General features: G+C 39.2%; 1 protein-coding gene across 2 annotated transcripts in view; it reads left to right on the top strand.

Annotated features, from left to right (window-relative positions):
• Nucleotides 1-23,283, top strand: part of PCNX1 (pecanex 1) — a 167,401-nt gene extending 144,118 nt beyond the window's left edge. For both annotated transcript variants that reach the window (XM_065872992.1, XM_065872991.1), the window contains 8 exons: nt 3,407-3,507; nt 4,272-4,422; nt 16,461-16,691; nt 17,538-17,812; nt 19,339-19,544; nt 21,482-21,924; nt 22,584-22,724; nt 22,912-23,283. In XM_065872992.1, coding sequence (XP_065729064.1) covers nt 3,407-3,507; nt 4,272-4,422; nt 16,461-16,691; nt 17,538-17,812; nt 19,339-19,544; nt 21,482-21,924; nt 22,584-22,724; nt 22,912-23,052 — 1,689 coding nt within the window. In that variant the 3' untranslated portion in view covers nt 23,053-23,283. The remainder of the gene's footprint in view (nt 1-3,406; nt 3,508-4,271; nt 4,423-16,460; nt 16,692-17,537; nt 17,813-19,338; nt 19,545-21,481; nt 21,925-22,583; nt 22,725-22,911) is intronic.
• Nucleotides 23,284-23,901: the final 618 nt, after the last annotated feature.

Below are 23,901 nucleotides of genomic sequence, written 5' to 3'. Positions count from 1 at the left end.
GCTAAAAAAATGCTAGCCATCATCTGAGCCTTCAGTAAATCATAATCTTTTTGCTGGTGGACGGTTTAAAATATTTTGAGAATTACCAAAATGTGACCCAGAGGCATAAAAGTGAGCAAATACCATTGGAAAAAATGGTGCCAATAGACTTGCTCAAAACAACATTGCCACAACTCTTCAAGTTGTAAAAAAACAAAAAAAAAAACACAAAAAAAACCCCACAGTATATGCAAAACGTAATAAAACAATGTATGCCTGTATGTACCACATAATGATGTCTTTTTTTGCTGGCTGCTTTTAAGATTTTCTCTTCTTTACTAGTTTTAAGCAATTTACTTATTTATTTGGTTATCCTGGGTCTTAGTTGCTGCACACTGCATCTTCATTGCAACATGCAAACTCTTAGTTGCGGCGTGTGGGACTAGATCCCCTGACTAGGGATCGAACCTGGGCCGCCTGCATTGGGAGCGTGGAGTCTTAGCCATTAGACCACCAGGGAAGTCCCAAGCAGTTTAATTATGATGTACCTTGGTGCTGTCTTCTTAATGTTTCTTGTTCTTGGAGTTCATTGAGCTACTTGAATCCCTAGGTATATATCATTTTCATCAGATTTGGAAATATTTTGGTGATTATTTTTTTCAAATTTTTTTTCCTGTCTTCCTGTTTCCCTTTTCTGGGGAACTCCAGTTAACATTTATATTAGGCTGCCTTAAGTTGTCCTACAGCTCACTGATGCTCTGTATTTTTTTTTTAGTCTTTTTTTGTCTCTGTGTTTAATTTTGCATAGTTTCTGTTATATTTGTTAGATCATTTATTTTTTCTTCTGCGTTGTTTAATATGCCATTAATCTCATGTAGTGTATTTTTTTTATTCTCAGACATTGCATTTTTTTGTATTTTTGAGGTTTAATTTTTGTCTTTAATTTTTTTTTTTGGCTGCTCTGTGGGGCTTTCGGGATCTTAGTTCCCCAATCAGGGATCGAACCCAGGCCCCCAGTGGTGGAAGCGTGGAGTCATAGCCACTGGACCACCAGGGAATTCTTCGTGTCTTTTATACTGATATAAACCTTCCATGTCTCTACTAGCATGCTGTCATTCCTCTATCTTTTTGAACTTATGGAATGCAGTTATAATAACTCTTTTAATGTCCTTGTTGACTAATTCTAACATCTGTGTCATTTCTGGGTCAGTTTTGATTGATTAGTTGATTATTTTTCTAATTGTAGGTCCTATTTACCTGCTAGTTTGCATGCCTGACAATTTTTGATTGGATGCTAGACTTTATGAATTTTACCTTGATGAGTGCTAGATATTTTTGTATTCCCATAAATATTATTGACCTTATTGTTCTGTGACACAATTAAATTCCTTGGGGACAGTTTGATATTTTCAGGGTTTACTTTTAAGCTTTCTTAGGAGGGACCAAAGCAGCCTTTAGTCTGGGGCTAATTTTTCCCCATTACTGAGACAGTATTCTTTTGAGCACTCTAGCCAATCATAGAATTTTCCATTGTTCCTTTCTGCTTTTTTTCTGATGGTTCTGTTCTCAGCCTTGGACCTTTGCTGTATGTGCTGATCAGTAATCTGCTGGACTCAAGAGGGATCCTCTGCAGATCTCCAGAGCTTGCTCTCTATATGTAGGTCTCTCCTTGGCACTTTGCCCTGCAAACTCTAGCCACCTTGACCTCCCCAGACTCCCAGCTATCTCCTCAACTTGGAGACCTCTAGGCTCTACCTGTGTTCCTCTTCCTTGTACTACAGCCTGGAAACTCTTGTAGGGTTTCCCATTTCTCAGAGATTAGTATCCAATGTCTCAATATATTCTTTTCTTGGTCATTTCAGTTGCAAGGGGTAAATCCAGCCTTCATTACTCTGTCTTGGCCAGTAGCAGAGGCCTGAACTAAATTTAAAATAAAAAATTTTTTGGACTGCCCTGGCGGTCCAGTGGTTAAGACTCTGCACTTCCACTGCAGGGGGGCGCGGGTTCAATCTGTGGTCAGGGAACTAAGATTCCCACATGCCACGTGGTGCAGCCAAAAAAAAAATTTTTTTTCCCATCACAAAAGCAATACATTTTCAGTATATAAAGTTGACTGGGTGGGGAAGGGAGGGAGACAGAAAAGAAAGAAAGAAATGTAGGATCTCCTACACAGTTACTATTGTTAACTGAATTACGCAATTAATGGTAATTAACTAACCAAGCTATATTAGTTAGTATCTTAGACAACTGCCCTTTTTTGTTTGTAAGTTAATGGTTTATAAAGCCAAATATATATACCATTGGCAAAGTTAGAATAATTAAGCTCATTATCAGCCTAGATCCATGATTCTTCAACTTTAGCATGCATTAGAATCACCTGGAGTGTGATGGGCAGACACCACCTTCAGAATATGACTTCATAGGTCTGAAGTGGCTCAAGAATTTGCATTTCTAATAAGTTCCCAGATGATTCTCATGTTGTGTCCCAAGATTACACTTTGAGAACCACTGCTTTAGATTGTTGCCAGTCATTGAGATGCTACCAAGATTTTCTGTAGTATTATATAAAGTATACCATTTTGCTTGTGCATATATATATATAATTATTGTATTCTATATTTTTAATATATAATATATATGTAATAGTCAATAATCAAGGTATGCAGTTGTTGAAAAATTAAAAGGTTGAGGGAAAGCAGTATTCTACAGATATCAATTTGATTTTCTTTACTATGGTTATAGTCACTAATAGGCTATATAGATAGAATATTGTCTTTTTCAGGAGAGGACAGTATCAGTAATCAAGTACTTTGAGATGTTTAGTTAAGATCCTAATACTCTGTAATACAGCCACTTTTTTTTTTAGTATGTTCTAGTATTATTATAAAGTGTTAGATTTTATTTAAAGATTCCAAAGAACCTCCTCATATACATTCACACTTCATTTTATGCTGTTTTGTTAAGTTTCTTTTCATTAGAACTTTTATCTGGAGAGATAGAAAGTATGTACTAGTTGAGCTCCTGAACTTCTCTGATTTATTAAATAGATATCTTCTGACTTGTTAAATACTCATATTCCTTTCTGATAACTAACATTCTTTTGTTTTTCCTTTTTTTAATGAGGTGTAATTGACATAACATTAATTAGTTTCAGGTGTACAACATAATTTTTCCATATTTGTGTATATTGCAAAGTGATATCCACAATAAGTCTAGTTAACATCTTTCACCATACATAGTTACAGAATTATTTTTTCCTTGTGACGAGAACTTTTAAGATCTACTCACTCAGTAATTTTCAAATATGCACTACAGTATTACTAAACTGTAGTCATTGTGCTGTACATTACATCACCATGACTTATTCATTTTATAACTGGAAATTTGTGCCTTTTGACCCTGTCACCCCATTCTTTGTTTTTTAAAGCCACTGGATGTGGACAAAGATTCATCCCTGGTGACTCTTTGTTATGGACTCTGTGTTCTGGGACGGAGAGCTTTGGGGACTGCATCCCACCATATGTCCAGGTAAGGAAAGCATTTCTGTTTTCAGAAAGAGACTGGGAAGCTCTATAACTGAAATCTGAAAAATCTGAAATAGTTTTTAATGGAAGCATTCTGTGCTAATTTATTGCAAATGCCTCTTCGGATATTGTATAGATCTTTTTGCCGAACACAGTGGAGTTCTAAGTGGTTAACAGAACTGGCTTTTAAAATTCACACGTGTGGGCAACTATAGATAATGAGAATTTAATAGACTTAAGACATTTTAAGAAATAATCAACTCATAATGTATGATTGGTCTCTTCCCATATACATCTATTTTTCTAACAATTCATTTCCTTTTATTTTTCCATTTCTCCTTGCAATTTTTGTTCACAGCATTTATACTGTTAATATAGTGGTACATTAGATTTGGGGACTAAATATAAACTGGATTTCTTGACATATACATCCAATTGAATTAGAATTAAGAAATGCCACATATTTTAAGCTTCTTCTGTGATTCCTACATGTTTTCCATTAGGCCCTCCTTACTTTCTTTTAAGTTACAGTGCCTTTGCCTGTTGCTTATTTTCAGGGACTCACTATTATAGCAGTTCATAAACAAGGGTCCCAGGTCAAACAGGCCCTGTCCCTTGTGATTCTGATTCAGGGGTGCTTACATTAGTTCTTGGCATTTGTATCTTCAAAACACTCCCACATTCTTCTGATGCATAACCAAATGTTAGAATCTGTGTAATGGAAGACCTTTGTTAAAATATGTAAACTTTTATCTCTAATCTTAACAGTAATTTAGAGTCATTCCTCTATGGATTGCATGCCCTATTTAAGGGAGATTTCCGAATTTCTTCAATTCGAGATGAATGGATCTTTGCTGACATGGAATTGCTGAGAAAAGTAGTAGTCCCTGGAATTCGTATGTCCATTAAACTTCATCAGGTAAGAGTAGGGAATTTCTAATGCATTACTGGTGTTTAATGGTACTTCTTCACTTGACTTCCAAATTATGTTCCTTAGGATCCTTTTGAGAAAGACTCTGATTCAAAGCAAAGAAAAATATGATTCATGACATGATATTAAATCTTAGGAGCCTAAAGCTGTGTTTCTAACAGTAAATTTGAACGTTAATATTAGAGAGTGACCTGGGCATGAACTTGAGGAAAAAATGCAAGCAGTGATAAACTGGAAATAAATACCTATGGCCCCTGTAATGGTTGCTTTGACTTCACGTGATTGTAATTCATTCCTGTTCTGCGGGTGGACGTAGCTGACTTCTGGTGCAGTGTAACAGCATCTCTGGAGTCTTGTAAGTGCTGCTGTTACTGAACTATGAGCTCCATTCAGCATGTTGTATAGAGTAATAGATGGTTAGGACAGATTCAGCCTTAATTAGGTAATCCTAGTAAGGTAATAAAATGAAAATGAGGGCTCCAAAATATATATCCAAAGCCCCGGATCACTTTAAGAATATTTTTTGAAATTAAATACTGGCACTTGCGACTCTAATCATTCCACTTGACAGTAATGATGAGATCTGATGGTAGAGAGCACATGACAATATTCATTAAAACACATCTGCTGTGCTCAAATCTGGATGATTCTTTCCACCAAATAAAGGGTGAATTACTCTTCAGATGATTTTACTGTGATCTAAAGTGTTAGAATGGGAAGTTCCCTGGTGGCCCAGTGATAAAGAATCTGCCACCCAATGCAGGGGCCACGAGTTTGATCCCTGGTCAGGGAACTAAGATCCCACATGCTGCGGGACAGCTGAGCCCACGTGCCACAACTACTGAGCTTGCGCACCACAAACTACACAGCCCACGTGTTGTGGAGTCCACGCACCACAACTAGAGAGAGAAAACCCACGCACCACAACTAGAGAGAGAAAACCCACACACCACAACGAAAGATCCTGCATGTCTCAGTGAAGACTCCGCATGCCACAGCTAAGACCCGACACAGCCAAAAAATAAAATAAAATAAGGTAAAACGTGTTGCAATGAAGTTAACACCCCACATTATTTAGGAGCATTACTGATAACGGTTATAGTATTTGAAAATCTCTGTGAAAAGAATACTATTTTGAGGATGATGGGGAAAATGTACAATAGGGATCAAATAGAATTGTCCATCTTCAGGCTAGCTTTAGAGTTTCAAGACAAAATTCAATGTACTGAAAAGAAAAAGATAATGACTTCATATTAAAATATTTTTAAAACTTCAGAATTTCTCAAAAGGTATTGTGTGTCTCCTACATAAGAAATACTCTTTTATGTAGCATGACTAACTGTTAATTCTGAACATTATGACAGGTATTTTATCTCCATCTGGGAGAGAGGAGCTGAGGCACAGGCTCTCTGTATTTTCTGATCCTTCTGTGTCTGTCCCTATCTCTCCCTACGAGTGCTATTGCCTGTTGCTCCCAGTACATTTCCTCACATGTGTTTTTAGCCTGTGACAGTGGTTCTCCACCTTATAATCAGGCCCAACACAGTTGGGTATAGCACACTGTCATCATTAGCCATGACAGACAGCAACAGTGACAAACAGAGAGGGTAAGGAGGTGGACTCAGGAACTGGGGGCCATGGAGGGCTGGGGGAGGGGAGGAGATGAGAACACAGATGCAACCTGGAGAAGTTCTGTGATTCACATACACCTTTGAGAAGGGTGAGATTGACCTGTAAAGTAACAAGCAACAGCCATTCACTGCACATCACTTTGACCAGATGATGGGTTGCCAGTGAGGGACTCTCTGGCCAGGAAAAGATAGATGTGTCAGTCAGTACTGGTCATCTCCAAAGTTCATATGTACTCATGAAAATCCACAGAAGGCTTATATGTTAAAGGATTAGTACACGCTTGGCATATGACGCAGCAACTCCACTCCTATGTATTTACCCAAGAGAATGAAAGTGTATGGCCATGCAAAGACTTACACACAAGTGTGCATAGCCATTCTATAGCCCCAGACAGCAAACTCCAATGTTCATCAACAGATAGAATGTTACGTAGCAATAAAAAGAAATGATCTACTGTGACATGCCACAACAAGAATGAATCTCAAACATTATGCAGAGTAAGAGAAGCCAAACATAAAAAGAGTACATAATATTTTAGGAACCAAGATGGTGGAGTAGAAGGATGTGCTCTCACTCCCTCTTGTGAGAACACTAGAATCACAACTAGCTGCTGGATAGTCATCAACAGAAAGACACTGGAACTCACCAAAAAAGATACCCCACATCCAAAGACAAAGGAGAAGGCACAATGAGACGGTAGGAGGGGCGCAATCACAGTAAAATCAAATCCCATAACTGCTGAGTGGGTGACTCACAGACTGGAGAACACTTATACCACAGAAGTCCACCCACTGGAGTGAAGGTTCTGAGCCCCACGTCAGGGTCCCAAACTGGGGGTCCAGCAACAGGAGGAGGAATTCCTAGAGAATCAGACTTTGAAGGCTAGTGGGATTTGATTACAGGACTTTGACAGGACTGGGGGAAACAGAGACTCCACTCTTGGAGGGCACACACAAAGTAGTGTGTGCATCAGGACCCAGGGGAAGGAGCAGTGACTGCAGGGGAGATCGAACCAGACTTGCCTGCTAGTGTTAGAGGGTCTGCTACAGATGCGAGTGGTGACTGTGGCTCACTGTGGGGACAAGGACACTGGCAGCAGAAGTTCTAGGAAGTACTCCTTGGCGTGAGCCCTCCCAGAGTCGGCCATTAGCCCCACCAAAGAGCCCAGGTAGGCTCCAGTGTTGGGTTGCCTCAGGCCAAACAATTAACAGGGAGGGAACCCAGCCCCATCCATCAGCAGTCAAGCAGATTAAAGTTTTACTGAGCTCTGCCCACCAGAGCAACAGCCAGCTCTACCCACCACCAGTCCCTCCCATCAGGAAACTTGCATAAGCCTCTTAGATAGCCTCATCCACCAGAGGGAAGACAGCAGAAGCAAGAAAAACTACAATCCTGTAGCCTGTGGAACAAAAACCACATTCACAGAAAGATAGACAAGATGAAAAGGCAGAGGGCTATGTACCAGATGAAGGAACAAGATACAACCCCAGAAAAACAACTAAGTGAAGCGGAGATAGGCAACCTTCCAGAAAAAGAATTCAGAATAATGATAGTGAAGATGATCCAGGACCTCAGAAATAGAATGGAGGCAAAGATCGAGAAGATGCAATAAATGTTTAACAAAGACCTAGAAGAATTAAAGAACAAACACCTAGAAGAAATAAAGAACAAACAGAGATAAACAATACAATAACTGAAATGAAAAATACACTAGAAGGAATCAATAGCAGAATAACTGAGGCAGAAGAATGGATAAATGACCTGGAAGACAGAATGGTGGAATTCACTGCTGTGGAACAGAATACAGAAAAAAGGATGAAAAAAATGAAGACAGCCTAAGAGACCTCTGGGACAACCTTAAATGCAACAACATTCGCATTATAGGGGTCCCAGAAGGGGAAGAGAGAGAGAAAGGACGTGAGAAAATGTTTGAAGAGATTATAGTCGAACATTTCCCTAATATGGGCAAGGAAGGAGCCACCTGAGTCCAGAAAGCGCAGAGAGCCCCATACAGGATAAACCCAAGGAGAAACACGCCGAGACACATAGTAATCAAACTGGCAAAAATTAAAGACAAAGAAAAATTATTAAAAGCAGCAAGGGAAAAACGACAAATAACATACAAGGGAACTCCCGTAAGGTTAACAGCTGATTTCTCAGCAGAAATTCTACAAGCCAGAAGGGAGTGGCATGATATACTTAAAGTGATGAAAGGGAAGAACCTACAACCAAGATTACTCTACCCAGCAAGGATCTCATCCAGATTCGATGGAGAAATCAAAAGCTTTACAGACAAGCAAAAGCTAAGAGAATTCAGCACCACCAAACCAGCTCTAGAACAAATGCTAAAGGAACTTCTCTAAGTGGGAAACACAAGAGAAGAAAAGGACCTACAAAAACAAACCCAAAACAATTAAGAAAATGGTCATAGGAACATACATATCGATAATTACCTTAAACGTGAAGTGCTCCAACCAGGAGACACAGGCTTGCTGAATGGATACAAAAACAAGACCCATCTATATGCTGTCTACAAGAGACCAAATTCAGATCTAGGGACACAGACCTAGGGACTGAAAGTGAGGGGATGGAAAAAGATATTCCATGCAAATGGAAATCAAAAGAAAGCTGGAGTAGCAATACTCACATCAGATAAAATAGACTTTAAAATAAAGAATGTTACAAGAGACAAGGAAGGACACTACATAATGATCAAGGGATCAATCCAAGAAGAAGATATAACAATTATATATGCACCCAACATAGGAGCACCTCAATACATAACACAGCTGCTAACAGCTATAGAAGAGGAAATCGACAGTAACACAATGATAGTGGAGGACTTTAACACCTCACTTACACCAATGGACAGATCATCCAAAATGAAAATAAATAAGGAAACAGAAGCTTTAAATGACACAATAGACCAGATAGATTTAATTGATATTTATAGGACATTCCATCCAAAAACAGCAGATTACACTTTCTTCTCAAGTGCGCACAGAACATTCTCCAGGATAGATCACATCTTGGGTCACAAATCAAGCCACAGTAAATTTAAGAAAATTGAAGTCATATCAGGCATCTTCTCTGACCACAACGCTATGAGATAGAAATGAATTGCATGGAAAAAAACATAAAAAACACAAATATATAGAGGCTAAACAATACGGTACTAAATAACCAAGAGATCACTGAAGAAAGCAAAGAGGAAATCAGAAAATACCTAGAGACAAATGACAATGAAAACACGAAGATCCAAAACCTATGGGATGCAGCAAAAGCAGTTCTAAGAGGGAAGTTTATAGCTATACAAGCCTACCTCAAGAAAAAAGAAAAATCTCAAATAAACAATCTAACCTTACACCTAAAGGAACTAGAGAAAGAAGAACAAACAAAACCCAAAGTTAGCAGAAGGAAAGAAATCATAAAGATCAGATCAGAAATAAATGAAATAGAAACAAAAAACAGTAGCAAAGATCAATAAAACTAAAAGCTGGTTCTTTGAGAAGATAAAATTGATAAACCATTAGGCAGACTCATCAAGAAGAAGAGGGAGAGGACTCAAATCAATAAAATTAGAAATGAAAAAGGAGAAGTTACAGCAGACACTGCAGACATACAAAGCATCCTAAGAGACTACTACAAGCAACTCTATGCCAGTAAAATGGACAATCTGGAAGAAGTGGACAAATTCTTAGAAAGGTGTAACCTTCCAAGACTGAACCAGGAAGAAATAGAAAATATGAACAGACCAATCACAAGTAATGAAATTGAAACTGTGATTAAAAATCTTCCAACAAACAAAGGTCCGGGACCAGATGGCTTCACAGGTGAATTCTGTGAAACATTTAGAGAAGAACTAACACCCATCCTTCTCAAACTCTTCCAAAAAATTGCAGAGGAAGGAACACTACCAAACTCATTCTATGAGGCCACCATCACCCCGATACCAAAACCAGACAAAGATACTACAAAAAAAGAAAATTACAGACCAATATCACTGATGAATATAGATGCAAAAATCCTCAACAAAATACTAGCAAACAGAATCCAACAACACATTAAAAGGATCATACACCACGATCAAGTGGGATTTATCCCAGGGATGCAAGGGTTCTTCGATATACGTAAATCTATCAACGTGATACACCATATTAACAAATTGAAGAATAAAAACCATATGATCATCTCAATAGATGCAGAAAAACCTTTGACAAAATTCAACACCCATTTATGATAAAAACTCTCCAGAGAGTGCACATAGGAGGAACCTACCTCAACATAATAAAGGCCATATACGACAAACCCACAGCAAACATCATTCTCAATGGTGAAAAACTGAAACATTTCATAAGATCAGGAACAAGACAAAGATGTCCACTCTCAGCACTATTATTCAACATAGTTTTGGAAGTCCCAGCCACGGCAATCAGAGAAGAACAAGAACTAAAAGTAATCCAAATCAGAAAAGAAGAAGTAAACCTGTCACTGTTTGCAGATGACATGATACTGTACATAGAGAATCCTAAAGATGCCACCAGAAAACTACTGGGGCTAATCAATGAATTTGGTAAAGTTGCAGCATCCAAAATAAATGCACAGAAATCTCTTGCATTCCTATACACTAATGATGAAAAATATGAATTAGGAAACACTCCCATTTACTATTGCAACAAAAAGAATAAAATACCTAGGAATAAACCTACCTAGGGAGACAAATGACCTGTATGCAGAAAACTATAAGACACCGATGAAAGAAACTAAAGATGATACCAACAGATGGAGAGATATGCCATGTTTTTGGATTGGAAGCATCAATATTGTGAAAATGACTATACTACCCAAAGCAATTTACAGATTCAGTGCCATCCCTATCAAATTACCAATGGCATTTTTTACAGAACTAGAAAAAAAAATCTTAAAATATTTATGGAGACACAAAAGACCCCGAATAGCCAAAGCAGTCTTGAGGGAGAAAAACGGAGCTGGAGGAATCAGAATCCCTGACTTCAGACTATACTACAAAGCTACAGTAATCAAGACAATATGGTACTGGCAGAAAAACAGAAACATATATCAGTGGAACAAGATAGAAAGGCCAGAGATAAACCCTCGCACCTATGGTCAGCTAATCTATGACAAAGGAGGCAAGGGTGTACAATGGAGAAAAGACAGTCTCTTCAATAAGTGGTGCTGGGAAAACTGGACTGCTACATGTAAAGGAATGAAATTAGAACACTCCCTAACACCATACACAAAAATAAACTCAAAATGAATTAGAGACCTAAATGTAAGACTGGACACTATAAAACTCTTAGAGGAAGACATAGGAAGAACACTCTTTGACATAAATCACAGCAAGATCTTTTTTGATCCACCTTCTAGAGTAATGGAAATAAACAAATGGGACCTAATGAAACTTCAAAGCTTTTGCACAGCAAAGGAAACCATGAACAAGGTGAAAAGACAGCTCAGAATGGGAGAAAATATTTGCAAACGAATCAATGGACAAAGGATTAATCTCCAATATATATAAACAGCTCATGCAGCTCAATATTAAAAAAACAACCCAATCCAAAAATGGGCAGAAGACCTAAATAGACATTTCTCCAACGAAGACATACCAATGGCCAAGAAGCACATGAAAAGCTGCTCAACATAATTATTAGAGAAATGCAAATCAAAACTACAGTGAGGTACAACCCTCACACCAGTTAGAATGGGTATCATCAGAAAATCTACAAACAACAAATGTTGGAGAAGGTGTGGAGTAAAGGGAACCCTCTTGCACTGTTGTTGGGAATGTAAATTGGTACAGCCACTATGGAGAACAGTATGGAGGTTCCTTAAAAAACTAAAAATAGAATTACCATATGATCGAGCAGTCCCACTACTGGGCATATACCCAGAGAAAACCATAATTCAAGAAGACACACGCACCCCAATGTTCATTGCAGCACTATTTACAATAACCAGGTCATGGAAGCAACCTAAATGCCCATCGACAGACAAATGGATAAAGAAGATGTGGTACGTATATACAATGGAATATCAGCCATAGAAGGAATGAAATTGGGTCATTTGTAGAGACGTTGATGGATCTGGAGACTGTCATACAGAGTGAAGTATGTCAGAAAGAGAAAAACAAATGTCATATATTAACGCATATATGTGGAACCTAGAAAAATGGTACAGATGAACCGGTTTGCAGGGCAGAAATTGAGGCACAGATGTAGAGAACAAACATATGGACACCAAGGGGGAAAGCAGCCAGGGGTGGGGGTGGGGGTGTGATAAATTGGGAGATTGGGATTGACATGTATACACTGATGTTTATAAAATTGATGACTAATAAGGACCTGCTGTATAAAAAAATTAAATTAAAAAAATATTTTTAAGTACATATTGTATTATTTTATTTATATAAAATTTAAAACAGGCCCAACTAACCTCTAGTGACAGAAGGCAGATCAGTGCTTGTTTGGGATGTAGAGATTGAATACCAAAAGGCAGGAGGGAACTTTGGGATGATGGAAATGTTCTATATCTAGATTATAGCAGTGATTACATGAGTTTGCACATTTGTCAAAACGCATTTCACTGTACTCTTAAAATGGGTGCAGTTTGTTGTGTGTAAATTATACGTCAACCTGATTTTTTAAAAAAGATCCTGTTCCCAGAGAGCTAAAAATACGAAATTTGTAATAACTTTTGTTTCAGACACAGTCTTTGATAGGGTGCTTTTAGCGATTTCATAGATTTTTTTTAACTTTTGCTTTTTTCCTTTACAGTTCTTTTTTAATTTTTTAATTCTCCAATCTAATGTGTTATATGTTTTTTACTTTAGAAATTGAAACTGTTATCTGTGTAATATTTAATTTTACAGTGTCCTATAGTGTGTCAGTGCTCTCATACACATTATATCACCCACAACCCAGAAAATTATTTTAATCCCCGTTTTATAGATGAAGATTAATCAAAACTCAGAGAAATTACGCAAATTGCCCTTTTCCTGTGTTCTCTCTTGTCCTCTATTTAATCATTTTGTAAAACAGCATATTTCCTTATTTTTTTCTCTTTCTCTTGTCTCTTTAAGGATTTACCTAGTTGTTAGAAGTAAAATAAACCAATTAAAGTCTAGCTTGGTTTACAAGAGATATGTAATGAAAATCTTACAATCTGTGATCTCCTTGAGGACAAGGACAATATTAATCTCTATGTCTATGTCCTCCTTGCTTAGCACAGTGCTTGGTGCCCTGTGAATGTTTGCTACATGAGTTTCATTGTTTTCGAAAAATAATATTTCCTGTGCCTCTGCTCATAACTTCTCAAGTTATGAGAAGTTTCTAAAATGCTTTTGAAATCTTTTCCTAGATTTGGAAACATTATCTCTTTTTATTTATTTGAAAACTAATGAAAAACATTGAAAAGTAAACATCTCCCAAGAGTAAGCACCTTCCGTCATCCCATACCATCATACAACAGCCCCACAAAGAAGTCACTGCCAATAATTTGACTCCTATCTTTTCTGACTTCCCCAAGTTCACGCAGACATTTCCAACTATATGTATAAATATTTTCCTTTTTAAAAATGTAATCGTGCTATAGAAATTGATCTGGAGTGCAAGCTTTTTTCCCATTTAGTTTACCATGGACACCTAAGTTAGCACATATAGAGGCACACCACATTCTTTAATGACTGTAGTATTCCAGAGTATAATTTTTACTCCATTTATTAAGCTGTCTCACTATTCATGGACATTCTGATTGTTTCCATTTTTTTTTAAATAAAATTATTTATTTATTTTTGGCTGTGTTGGGTCTTCGTTGCTGTGCGTGGGCTTTCTCTGGTTGCGGTGAGCAGGGGCTACTCTTTGTTGTGGCATGCAGGCTTCTCGTTGCGGTGGCTTCTCTCGTTGCGGAGCACGGGCTCTAGGCATGCGGGCTTCAGTAGTTGTGGCACCCAGGCTCAGTAGTTGTGGCTCGTGGGCTTTAGATCGCAGGCTCAGTAGTTGTGGCTCACGGACTTAGTTGCTCAGCGGCATGTGAGATCTTCCCGGTCCAGGGATCGAACCCATGTCCCCTGCATTGGCAGGTGTATTCTTAACCACTGAGCCACCAGGGAAGTCCCTGTTTCAAATATTTTTTTTTTTTTTTTTTTTTTGCGGTATGTGGGCCTCTCACTGTTGTGGCCTCTCCCGTTGCGGAGCACAGGCTCCAGACGCGCAGGCTCAGCAGCCGTGGCTCACAGGCCTAGCCGCTCCGCGGCATGTGGGATCTTCCCAGACTGGGGCACGAACCCATGTCCCCTGCATCGGCAGGCGGACTCTCAACCACTGTGCCACCAGGGAAGCCCTGTTTCAAATATTTTATCAGTAAAACAGTGCTGAATGATGTACATAGAAGTTTACGTATTCATTCAACTATTTTAAGCCCAGTGAGAAGAAATATTTGGGCAAGACTAAGCATTCTCCACTTTTGGCATGCCTAATGATTTCCAACTTTGTTTCCGTTTTATTAAGAATGTGATTATTGCCTGTCTCTGTATGTTTATTTTCCATTCAAATAATTGTACAAATACCACTATCCAAGGATGTCATTCCTTCCCTAATTGAACAGCTTGATGAAAGAGAGCACATCTTATGGCATCTAGCTATCTGCTGGTGTAGGAAAGTGAACTCAGTATTTAAAAGAAAGATTAGCATGGTTGCTGGTGTGTGAGGAACAGAAGTCAAGAGCCATCCATCAGTATTTTAAGTAGTAAATTCTCTGAGGGCATGTTCACTAGAAGCAGAGTCAGAGTCCAGGATTCTCGTCCAAGAGACTAATTGAGGGGATGCCCTCAGGACAGTCTGTGAGGAAATGATGGAAGCAGGAAAGAGCAAGGGAAGAAGCTAAGCAGAAGTGTCTTTCAGCTGAGCTCTAGCCTCCCCTGGTCTCCAGAGGGAGCTCTGGAGTGTGAATGTCACCCAGAGTTGCATTTTGTACCTTGCACCTCCACAGCCAAGCGGGGAATAATCCTCTCCTGGCATTTCCTACCCAGGCAGCTCCATTAGCTGAAGGCAGTTCGTAGAAAACGGAACAGCTGTGAGTTGTTACGAGCCAAGCTCAAAGCAGTGGAGCGAGGAGTGCACCAGCCTTATAAAAAGTCTGGAGAGGCACTAGTAGGTCGTCTTGCCTGGAGTCCTTTCCCTTCCCCCACGGTGCCATCTCCATCCACTGAAAAGTGTACTCATTCTTCAAGATCCAGCCCAGCCCCAGACCACCTGCACTGTGTAGCTTTCCCTAATCACAGCAACTGGATTTGAAAGGTGTTTCAGTTAACTTTTATAATTGTAGATTTTTAAAAATCAGAATGAAAAAATACTCTAAAAAATGTGTTCAAGTCCTGGCATTACAATCATATACTAATTTTCTAAACCTAGGAAGCAGTTAAGCCTCTTTGAGCTTCAGTTTTGATATTTGTAAAATTCTGGTATTACCTGCTCAACCTACTTCACCAGGTTGTTGTAAGAGTGAGATGAAATCTTGTATCGGAGAACTTCTTACATTATGTACCCACGTGTACAGTGAAGACTTCCCTTAGTCTCATGTAGATGAACCCCCAGACTTGGAAGTGCATTCTTGGGGACATCGGCTTCTTGCTGTCACTGTCTGTCCTCCAGATAGCACATACTGCAGTCAGTTGGCTTGAGCACAAATGAGTCACTTTACCTGGATGTAAAAATTTATCAAGGCAGCCAATATAATATTTATGTTTCCTTAATAACACACCATTTCAGAAATTCTGATTTGTGTTATGATTATTTTGGATTTATATCCTGTATCCCCTGTTAATTTTTAGGTTTCTGAATGGGAAACACATTTCATATACTCCTTTGTTTCATCCATGCTACCTGCCACGTAGTCTTGCATGTGGTAGATATTAAATAACGACTTGTCAAATAAGGCCGAGAGGTTTTTTAGGGAAGACTTTACTAGCTTCTTCAGGGCTAGGACCCTTAATTTGTCCTCAGAGCTCATAGTTTTGAGCCTTATCTTAACTAAATGAGAGGCAGGATAAAATGGTTTATTATAATCATTCTAGAGCTGTGGCTTTAAGTGAAAAGCACCTAGTTAAAAAGAAACACGACCTTTTATGTAGTTTTAGCCTCCCTTAACTGATAACAGTGAGATAATCCTTTAACAGAAAAATAAATGAAGATATGAAACCCGACTTGAATAATTTATCTCTAATAATATTAACATGTGCTGAAATGAAATATATAAACTAGCTTTTTAAGACTTTTAATTTAGTAACTGATTTAGTAATTTCAGAAGCTTTCATCATCCTGGAAGTCATTCTCTTCTTTTCCTAAAATTGTAGGTGTATTTTTTATCTCTGTGTATAGGACCATTTCACTTCTCCGGATGAGTACGATGACCCCACTGTGCTCTATGAAGCCATTGTGTCTCATGAGAAGAACCTCGTCATAGCCCACGAAGGGGACCCTGCGTGGCGGAGTGCAGTCCTCGCCAACTCACCCTCCCTGCTTGCTCTGCGGCACGTCATGGATGATGGCACCAACGAGTACAAGATCATCATGCTCAACAGACGCTACCTTAGCTTCAGGGTCATTAAAGTAAGGTTCGGAGGCACTTGTTTGCCTCTGAAAACAATGGAACTTAGATAACTGTATCCAAACTTTTAAAAAGTAATTGAAACTCTTTTATAGAAAACAAAAATAATGACCATACTGCATTAACATTTATTGTTTTTGAGCTCTTAATTTGTTTTGTCAGTAATTTACTCTGTCCTCTGAAATTTTTTCTTGTGCCATAAAGCCTTAAATTTTTTGCTTATTTCTCCCTGGGCAGTCTCTTGCCTGTTACATGTGCTCTTGGGGCAGCATCTGTTCCTCAAATGTCAGCAGTGTGTTGCTAACAAGATGTGATTCCTAGGTTGCAAAATAACACTACAGCTGTACTTCACAGTAGCTAACTGTAAATGGTCCACTCTTACGTGCTTTTTTGTTTTGTTGTTTTTTTAGGCATCTCAGGGCTTTAGGAGGCTTAATCTCTGACATTTTATTTTGATAGTTTGTAATGTTTTTTCTTCATTTAATCAGCCCCCAAAATCACAAACATCCTTCCAACTCTAAATATTTGTTACCTCTCATTTCTATCAAAAATATTTATTATCTTAGTTACAAAATTCAGTGCTTCACCAATTTAGAAAACTAAATGGACTACATTTTACTTGGTATTTTTACAAGACAGCAGAGGGAAGAGCTCTGTAGGTGTTTAATAGCCTAATGACGGTGGAAAATGGTTAAGTCCTGTTCAGATGTGACCTGCTTATATTTGTTTCCTGCTTTTCACAGTTGGTTATCGTAATGTCTTTTATGTCCCTCCCATTTCCACTCTTCTGTTTATATAAATTTTATTCTTGGCCCCTTAACCTAATTCCCATGTGTCCTGGTTTTCAGGTGAATAAGGAGTGTGTCCGAGGCCTTTGGGCAGGGCAACAGCAGGAGCTTGTTTTCCTACGTAACCGTAACCCGGAGAGAGGTAGCATCCAGAATGCCAAGCAAGCTCTGAGGAACATGATAAACTCATCTTGTGACCAGCCTATTGGCTACCCGATCTTCGTCTCACCCCTGACAACTTCTTACTCTGACAGCCATGAACAGCTTAAAGAAATTCTTGGGGGACCTATCAGCTTGGGAAATATCAGAAACTTCGTAGTGTCAACCTGGCACAGGTGAGCCCTAGGACTGCCTTTTCCAGTGGTGGTGTGACCTGACCCGCTTAATCTAGGCAGTGTGTGTTAGCACCACCTGGAAGGATTGTAGGAAAAGTACAGATGCCACGGTACAATAAAAACCTGTTATACCTGAGCTTCATGAAGTAGAATCTGAGCATTTGTATCTTCAGGCTCTTATTAAGTAAATCTAATGTACAGTAGTCTGGTCAGGAACCACTGCTCTAGCATTTAGTAGAATCTTGGATAATTCCCTCCTTTTAGTTTTTTAAACTCTCTATTGCAGCTTATTGCCACTACTAGAATGTGTGGGTCAACAAACAGGGCAAATGAGAAATAAATAAAAGAAACTGGTGCAAGTCGATTACATTCTTTTTGTATTCCGTTCCAGCAGTAGAGGGAGCGTGCTGTCCATGTTGAAACTCCTCCTTGTGAGATGCAGAGACACTGCTGCCATTTTAACAGTTAGTCAGCACTCACATCTCAAATATTTAGTGTCTTCAAGTATGCACATGAATTTTTGTCCTCTGCCTTTTGTGTGGTAAATTATGATATATGGTGCAGGAACATCATAATTTGATGGATGGCAAAGAAAAATCTCAGGTTAAGAGTTGTTCAGATCCTTAAATATCAAAACTTAATCCAAAACAAGACTAGAGCAACAAACTCAGAAATAGGTGTTTTAAAATTCTTCCAGGAATACCCAGCATTAAAGAGTAAAATTTCACCATTTTAACGTCTACCCCTATTCAAACAGAGGGAAGAATACAGACCAGGGTAGTGTTCAAAGAAGTTTTCTTTTCAAAAAATAACGTGTTGTGCTGGAATTGCCTTGTTTGCCCAGGACTGAGTGGTTTTCTGGGATGCAGGATTTTCAGTGCCAAACTGAGACAGCTGTGGGCAAGCCAGGAGAGTTGGTCACCCTACGTTTTAAAAAAGAGAAGAGGGCTTCCCTGGTGGCGCAGTGGTTGAGAGTCCACCTGCCGATGCAGGGGACGCGGGTTCGTGCCCCGGTCCGGGAGGATCCCACATGCCGCTGAGCAGCTGGGCCCGTGAGCCATGGCCGCTGAGCCTGCGCGTCCGGAGCCTGTGCTCCACAACGGGAGAGGCCCGTGTACCGCAAAAAAATAAAAAAATTAAAATAAGAGAAGAAAAATTATTACAGCAGTTCTCTTCAGGTGTGCTACAGAATAAATTAGGTTTAATTTAAATCAATTAGGTATTCGTGGGTTGTATACAGTGACAAGGATACTATTTCCAGCTGAGATCTTAATGGAACAACTTGTTATGTGCAGTTCTTTGTTATGGTGTAGAAAAGATGATAGAGTGTAGTGTAAAAGTGAAGTTGATTAGAAGAACGGAGGCAGTGAGTATGAGGGAGTTACGCAAACATCATAGACTCTTTTGCTTCTTAATGTTGATTGCCCCATGAAGATTTCCAAAGGTTAGCATTAAATGTTCGGAATACAGTACCTATCTTGAAGTGATCTTGGGACCATGCCTCCTACTCCGGTGTTTGTTCCTAGGTTAAGGAAAGGTTGTGGAGCTGGCTGTAACAGTGGTGGCAATATTGAAGATTCTGATGCTGGAGGTGGAGCCTTTTGCACTAGTAACAGTGCGACAACTGCCAATGATCCCCACAGCAGTGCATCCCAAGGAAGCACTGGAAACCCAGGCCAGGGACCGGGAGCAGGACTCCATCCGCCTGTCACATCTTACCCTCCAGCACTAGGTAATGTGAAACAGAATTATGTGTGTAATGTTAGCCTCTCAACTGTGGGGTTCAGGTAGTATGTGTGTATAAAGAGGGTGACATATTACCTACTTGGAAATATATAAATAGAATGTTTTGTTTGATTCCCAATAGGTCGTTATCCTACTTGTTTATATTAATCATTTAATATATATAAATATACACCATTTGAAATAGCATTTCTTTGAAAGTATCATTTTTAAAGGCCAATAATAGTTAACTAATATAATTTACTTCTCTCCTGTTGAACGATTTGGTTTCTTCTGAGTGTTGTAATAATCTTTGTATATAAATCTTTGTAATCACTTATTATTTTCTTAGGCTGGAAACTTTAAAAATGGAATCAAGTCAAAGTTTATGAGAATATTTAAGACATGATACATAATGCCAAAAATCTTTCCAGAATTCTTTTTTATTTCTTTTACACCAATTGGTACTCTGACCAGTCGTCTAGAGGAATGACCAGCTTTGAGTATCATTGTTTCCACCTCTGCTGCCTGCTCTCTCAGAGAGACAGGAGAAGGGGGGTGGTCTTTAGTTGCATATTTTTAATTTGCATTGCTCTAATAATACCTGAGGTTGGAAACTTTTAAATGAGTTTATCAGATCTTCTTTCTGAAGTACATGTTAAGTCTCTTGCCCCTTTTTCCACTTGGTTATCTTTTTCTTATTTGTATATTTTGGATTGGAACTCTTGGTCAGTTTTCTGTACCACAGACATCTTTTTCCATTCTGTCTCTTGGCTTTCCCTTCTCTTTCTGTGAAGAGTGGCTTGCCTTTTTTTGTTAAGTTCTTAATTTTTGTGTAGAGCAATTTACTGATCTTTTCCTTTTGATTAATACTTTTTGTATCCTATTTAAGAAATTTTTCCTTATCCCAAAGGAAGCTATTCTTTTACTAATTTGCCTTCTACATGAGAGCTGTAATCCACCTGGCATGCAGCAGGACTCAGATCTTACCTGTTCCTGGATGGCTGGTCGGTTGATCCAGCACTGTCCTTTCCCCCTCTGTTTTGCATGGATCAGATGAAGTTTTAAAACATTTACTTAAAATGATTCAAAAAAATGTAATGGCACTGGAATTGTTAAGACTCTAAATAGGTGTGTGATCGACATTTTGTTATGTTCTTTTTTAACTTCTGAGTGAAAACCTAAAACTGCCAGTGTGCTTCTTTAAATACACCTTTTACTTTTAACATTGATTAGCTCTTTTTATTTTCAGATTAAAAAGTACATGTAGTTATTTTTCGATATAATTAATAATAATTTTCTAATAATCTTCACATCACTCTTCACAAATCTGAAGAATCCTATCGAGCCATTAGAAAAAAGGACACAGAATAACCTGCTATTTAGTATCACTGATCATTCATATTCAGTAGTGATCCCTCAATGCACACGCACGTTACGGTGTGCCATCACTGTGCCTCTGTGGGTGGCATAGCTTGTCATTGGGATGGATTGAAAGGGCATTAATACTGTATTTTGAGAAATAGTTACAGAGCTTGCCACATAGTAGATCCTTAATAAATATTTCTCACTGTCTCATTTCTATGAGATATTCATGTATTCTGAAATATTTCAGTGAAAGCAATTTTAGGATTTATCTCAACCTAAATACCTGCTATTTCCTATAAATTATTTAATTGTATTTTTTTATGCCCCAGAATTTGAATTTTAAAAAGCTTCAGCAAATAGAAATTATGTTACAAAAACCACACAAGAAAATAGATCTCAGATATTTATTTCTTTTTGGCAACTTTAAAAGTTTTAGGTATAAATATTAAGTTCAGTAAATTCACCAACTAATTTAAGGTGCGAGGCTTAAGGGAGAAAGTCTTAGAAACTACTGAAGAAGCAGTTGTGTTTGGGTCGTCCCACTGAGAAGGAGCGCTGCTGTTGTTTCTCCCTCCCCAGCCGCTAGCCACAGCTCTCACTCCGTGCGGTCCAGCCTGGTCCGGCAGTCCCCTGCCCGGGCCTCTGTAGCCAGCCAGTCGTCATACTGCTATAGCAGCCGGCACTCATCTCTCCGGATGTCCACCACGGGATTTGTGCCTTGTCGGCGCTCTTCCACCAGCCAGATATCGCTTCGCAACTTACCGTCATCCATCCAGTCCCGCCTCTCTGTGGTGAACCAGATGGAACCCTCCAGTCAGAGCGGCCCGGCCTGTGTGCAGCATGGCCTGCCTTCCTCTAGCAGCTCCAGCCAAAGCATCCCAGCCTGCAAGCATCACACCCTCGTGGGCTTTCTTGGGACAGACGGCGGTCAGAGCAGTGCCGCTGATACACAGCCCGGCAACACCTTAAGTCCTGCCAATAATTCCCATGCCAAAAAGGGGGAGGTGATTTACAGAGTCCAGGTGAGTAAGCCCACGGTTCTTCTTGCACTGTTTCTCTTACTCGTTTGTTTTTATTTCTTGTTCTTTTGAGTGAAGGACTCTTGTGAAGACACACCTTATATTGCTTAGTTTGAAGACTAGAACAGTTTTGAATGTTGAAAAAATGTTTCTGCCAGTATAAAAACTGAAAGCAAGGGCTTCCCTGGTGGCGCAGTGGTTGGGAGTCCGCCTGCCGATGCAGGGGACACGGGTTCGTGCCCCGGTCCGGGAAGATCCCACATGCCACGGAGCGGCTGGGCCCGTGAGCCATGGCCGCTGAGCCTGTGCGTCCAGAGCCTGTGCTCCGCAACGGGAGAGGCCACAACAGTGAGAGGCCCGCGTACCGCAAAAAAAAAAAAAAAAAAAAAAACTGAAAGCAAGCAGTTTTTCACTGGTGGTATTTGTTCCCTCTTCAGCCATGGTTATGTGACCATTGCAGTTAAGGTCTCCTAGGAGGCTGAAAGGAGTTCAGGTAGCTCTTTAGGTGGTTTTTTATTCTGTTATAGTCAGTGGAGAATTTGAGACACTGTGAAAGAAATTCTGTTTGGGATTATATAATTATTTGTCATCGAGGGGAATATGAATTTTTGAATTCATTCATACATTTTTGAATGAATGATCCATATTTATTTATACTGCAGATTGTGGATCCCAGTCAGATTCTGGATGGGATCAACCTGTCAAAAAGGAAAGAGCTGCAGTGGCCTGATGAGGGTATTCGGTTAAAAGCTGGGCGAAACAGCTGGAAAGACTGGAGTCCCCAGGAGGGCATGGAAGGCCACGTAAGTTCTCCTACGAAGCTGGTGCTCTGACTTTTTTGTAGCCTGACTGGTATGCCTGGTTTTTAGCTGATTTATGTACTTATGCTTAATTACCAAACTGAATTACTACCTCTAATCTTAAGGATAGAGTCTGTGAGTGTATTCAGGGTCTCTGCCACTAACTGCTTGTTTTATTCTGAAACATTAGGTGATTCACCGTTGGGTGCCTTGCAGCAGAGATCCAGGTACTAGATCCCACATCGACAAGACAGTACTTCTGGTTCAAATTGAAGATAAATACGTGACTGTAATCGAAACTGGGGTACTAGAACTTGGGGCTGAAGTGTGAGCCAGTGTTTTATAACTTCATTTCTTTTCCCTCAAAATTCCAAGAGATTGGAAAAAAAAGAGGAGAGAGCAGAAGATGCCTGCAGGTATCCCTTTGATCCTGTAGGAGAGACTTGAACATAGAGTGGGCTTGGTTAAGCACCTCTCCTTCGCCCTTCACCCTGACTCCTGTCACTGTCTCCATCCCCAAATAAAGCTGAAATATTTTTTTAAGTTAGCTGCTGAGAAAACATCGTGCATGAAGATAAAGTTCTGTTAAAATACATCCTTAAAAAAAGTTTTTTCCTATGCATTGCCTATGCTTTAAATCAACAAACTCTTGCTTTCTAAACTATGATCTCATATTTTTCTAATTTTTTTGCCAAAAATAATTGCCATGTTTTGTCATAAAACATGAAATCCATTTACCTTGATTTTTAAAAACAGACAAGTGTAGAAACCTTCAGTTTGACATATAGCAGTATAAAAGTTTAATGTACAGTGAAAAAGACTATGAACAGACATAGATTTATCTTATTCCTTGAGCGCTAAAAACTTTAATGAAAAAAACTGCACTAATTTTTTACAATGCACTATAAAGTCTGAGATTTCTCAGAACATTTATTTATATATAAAAATAAAATACCATTATTTAAATTGCCTTTGGGATTAACCCCTTCCCTTTCCTTATGCGTAGCAGGAACTGTGCTGCTCATTTTTCTTTAATAGTCTGTACTTCATGCCAGTCCATTGGATGTTTCCTTTAAAATGAACACTTAATCTCAAGATACACGTAGCTTCATCACTGGCATTTCCCGGAGCCAGTAGTCAGTGACTCAGTCCCGTGAACACTCCTGCCAGCTCCTGTGTC

This window comes from Phocoena phocoena, chromosome 2 (genome assembly GCF_963924675.1).
Source record: "Phocoena phocoena chromosome 2, mPhoPho1.1, whole genome shotgun sequence".
NCBI classification, from domain to species: Eukaryota; Metazoa; Chordata; class Mammalia; order Artiodactyla; family Phocoenidae; genus Phocoena; species Phocoena phocoena.
The sequence above is the reverse complement of the archived record's forward strand: the minus strand, read 5'-3'. Positions and strand labels throughout refer to the sequence as shown.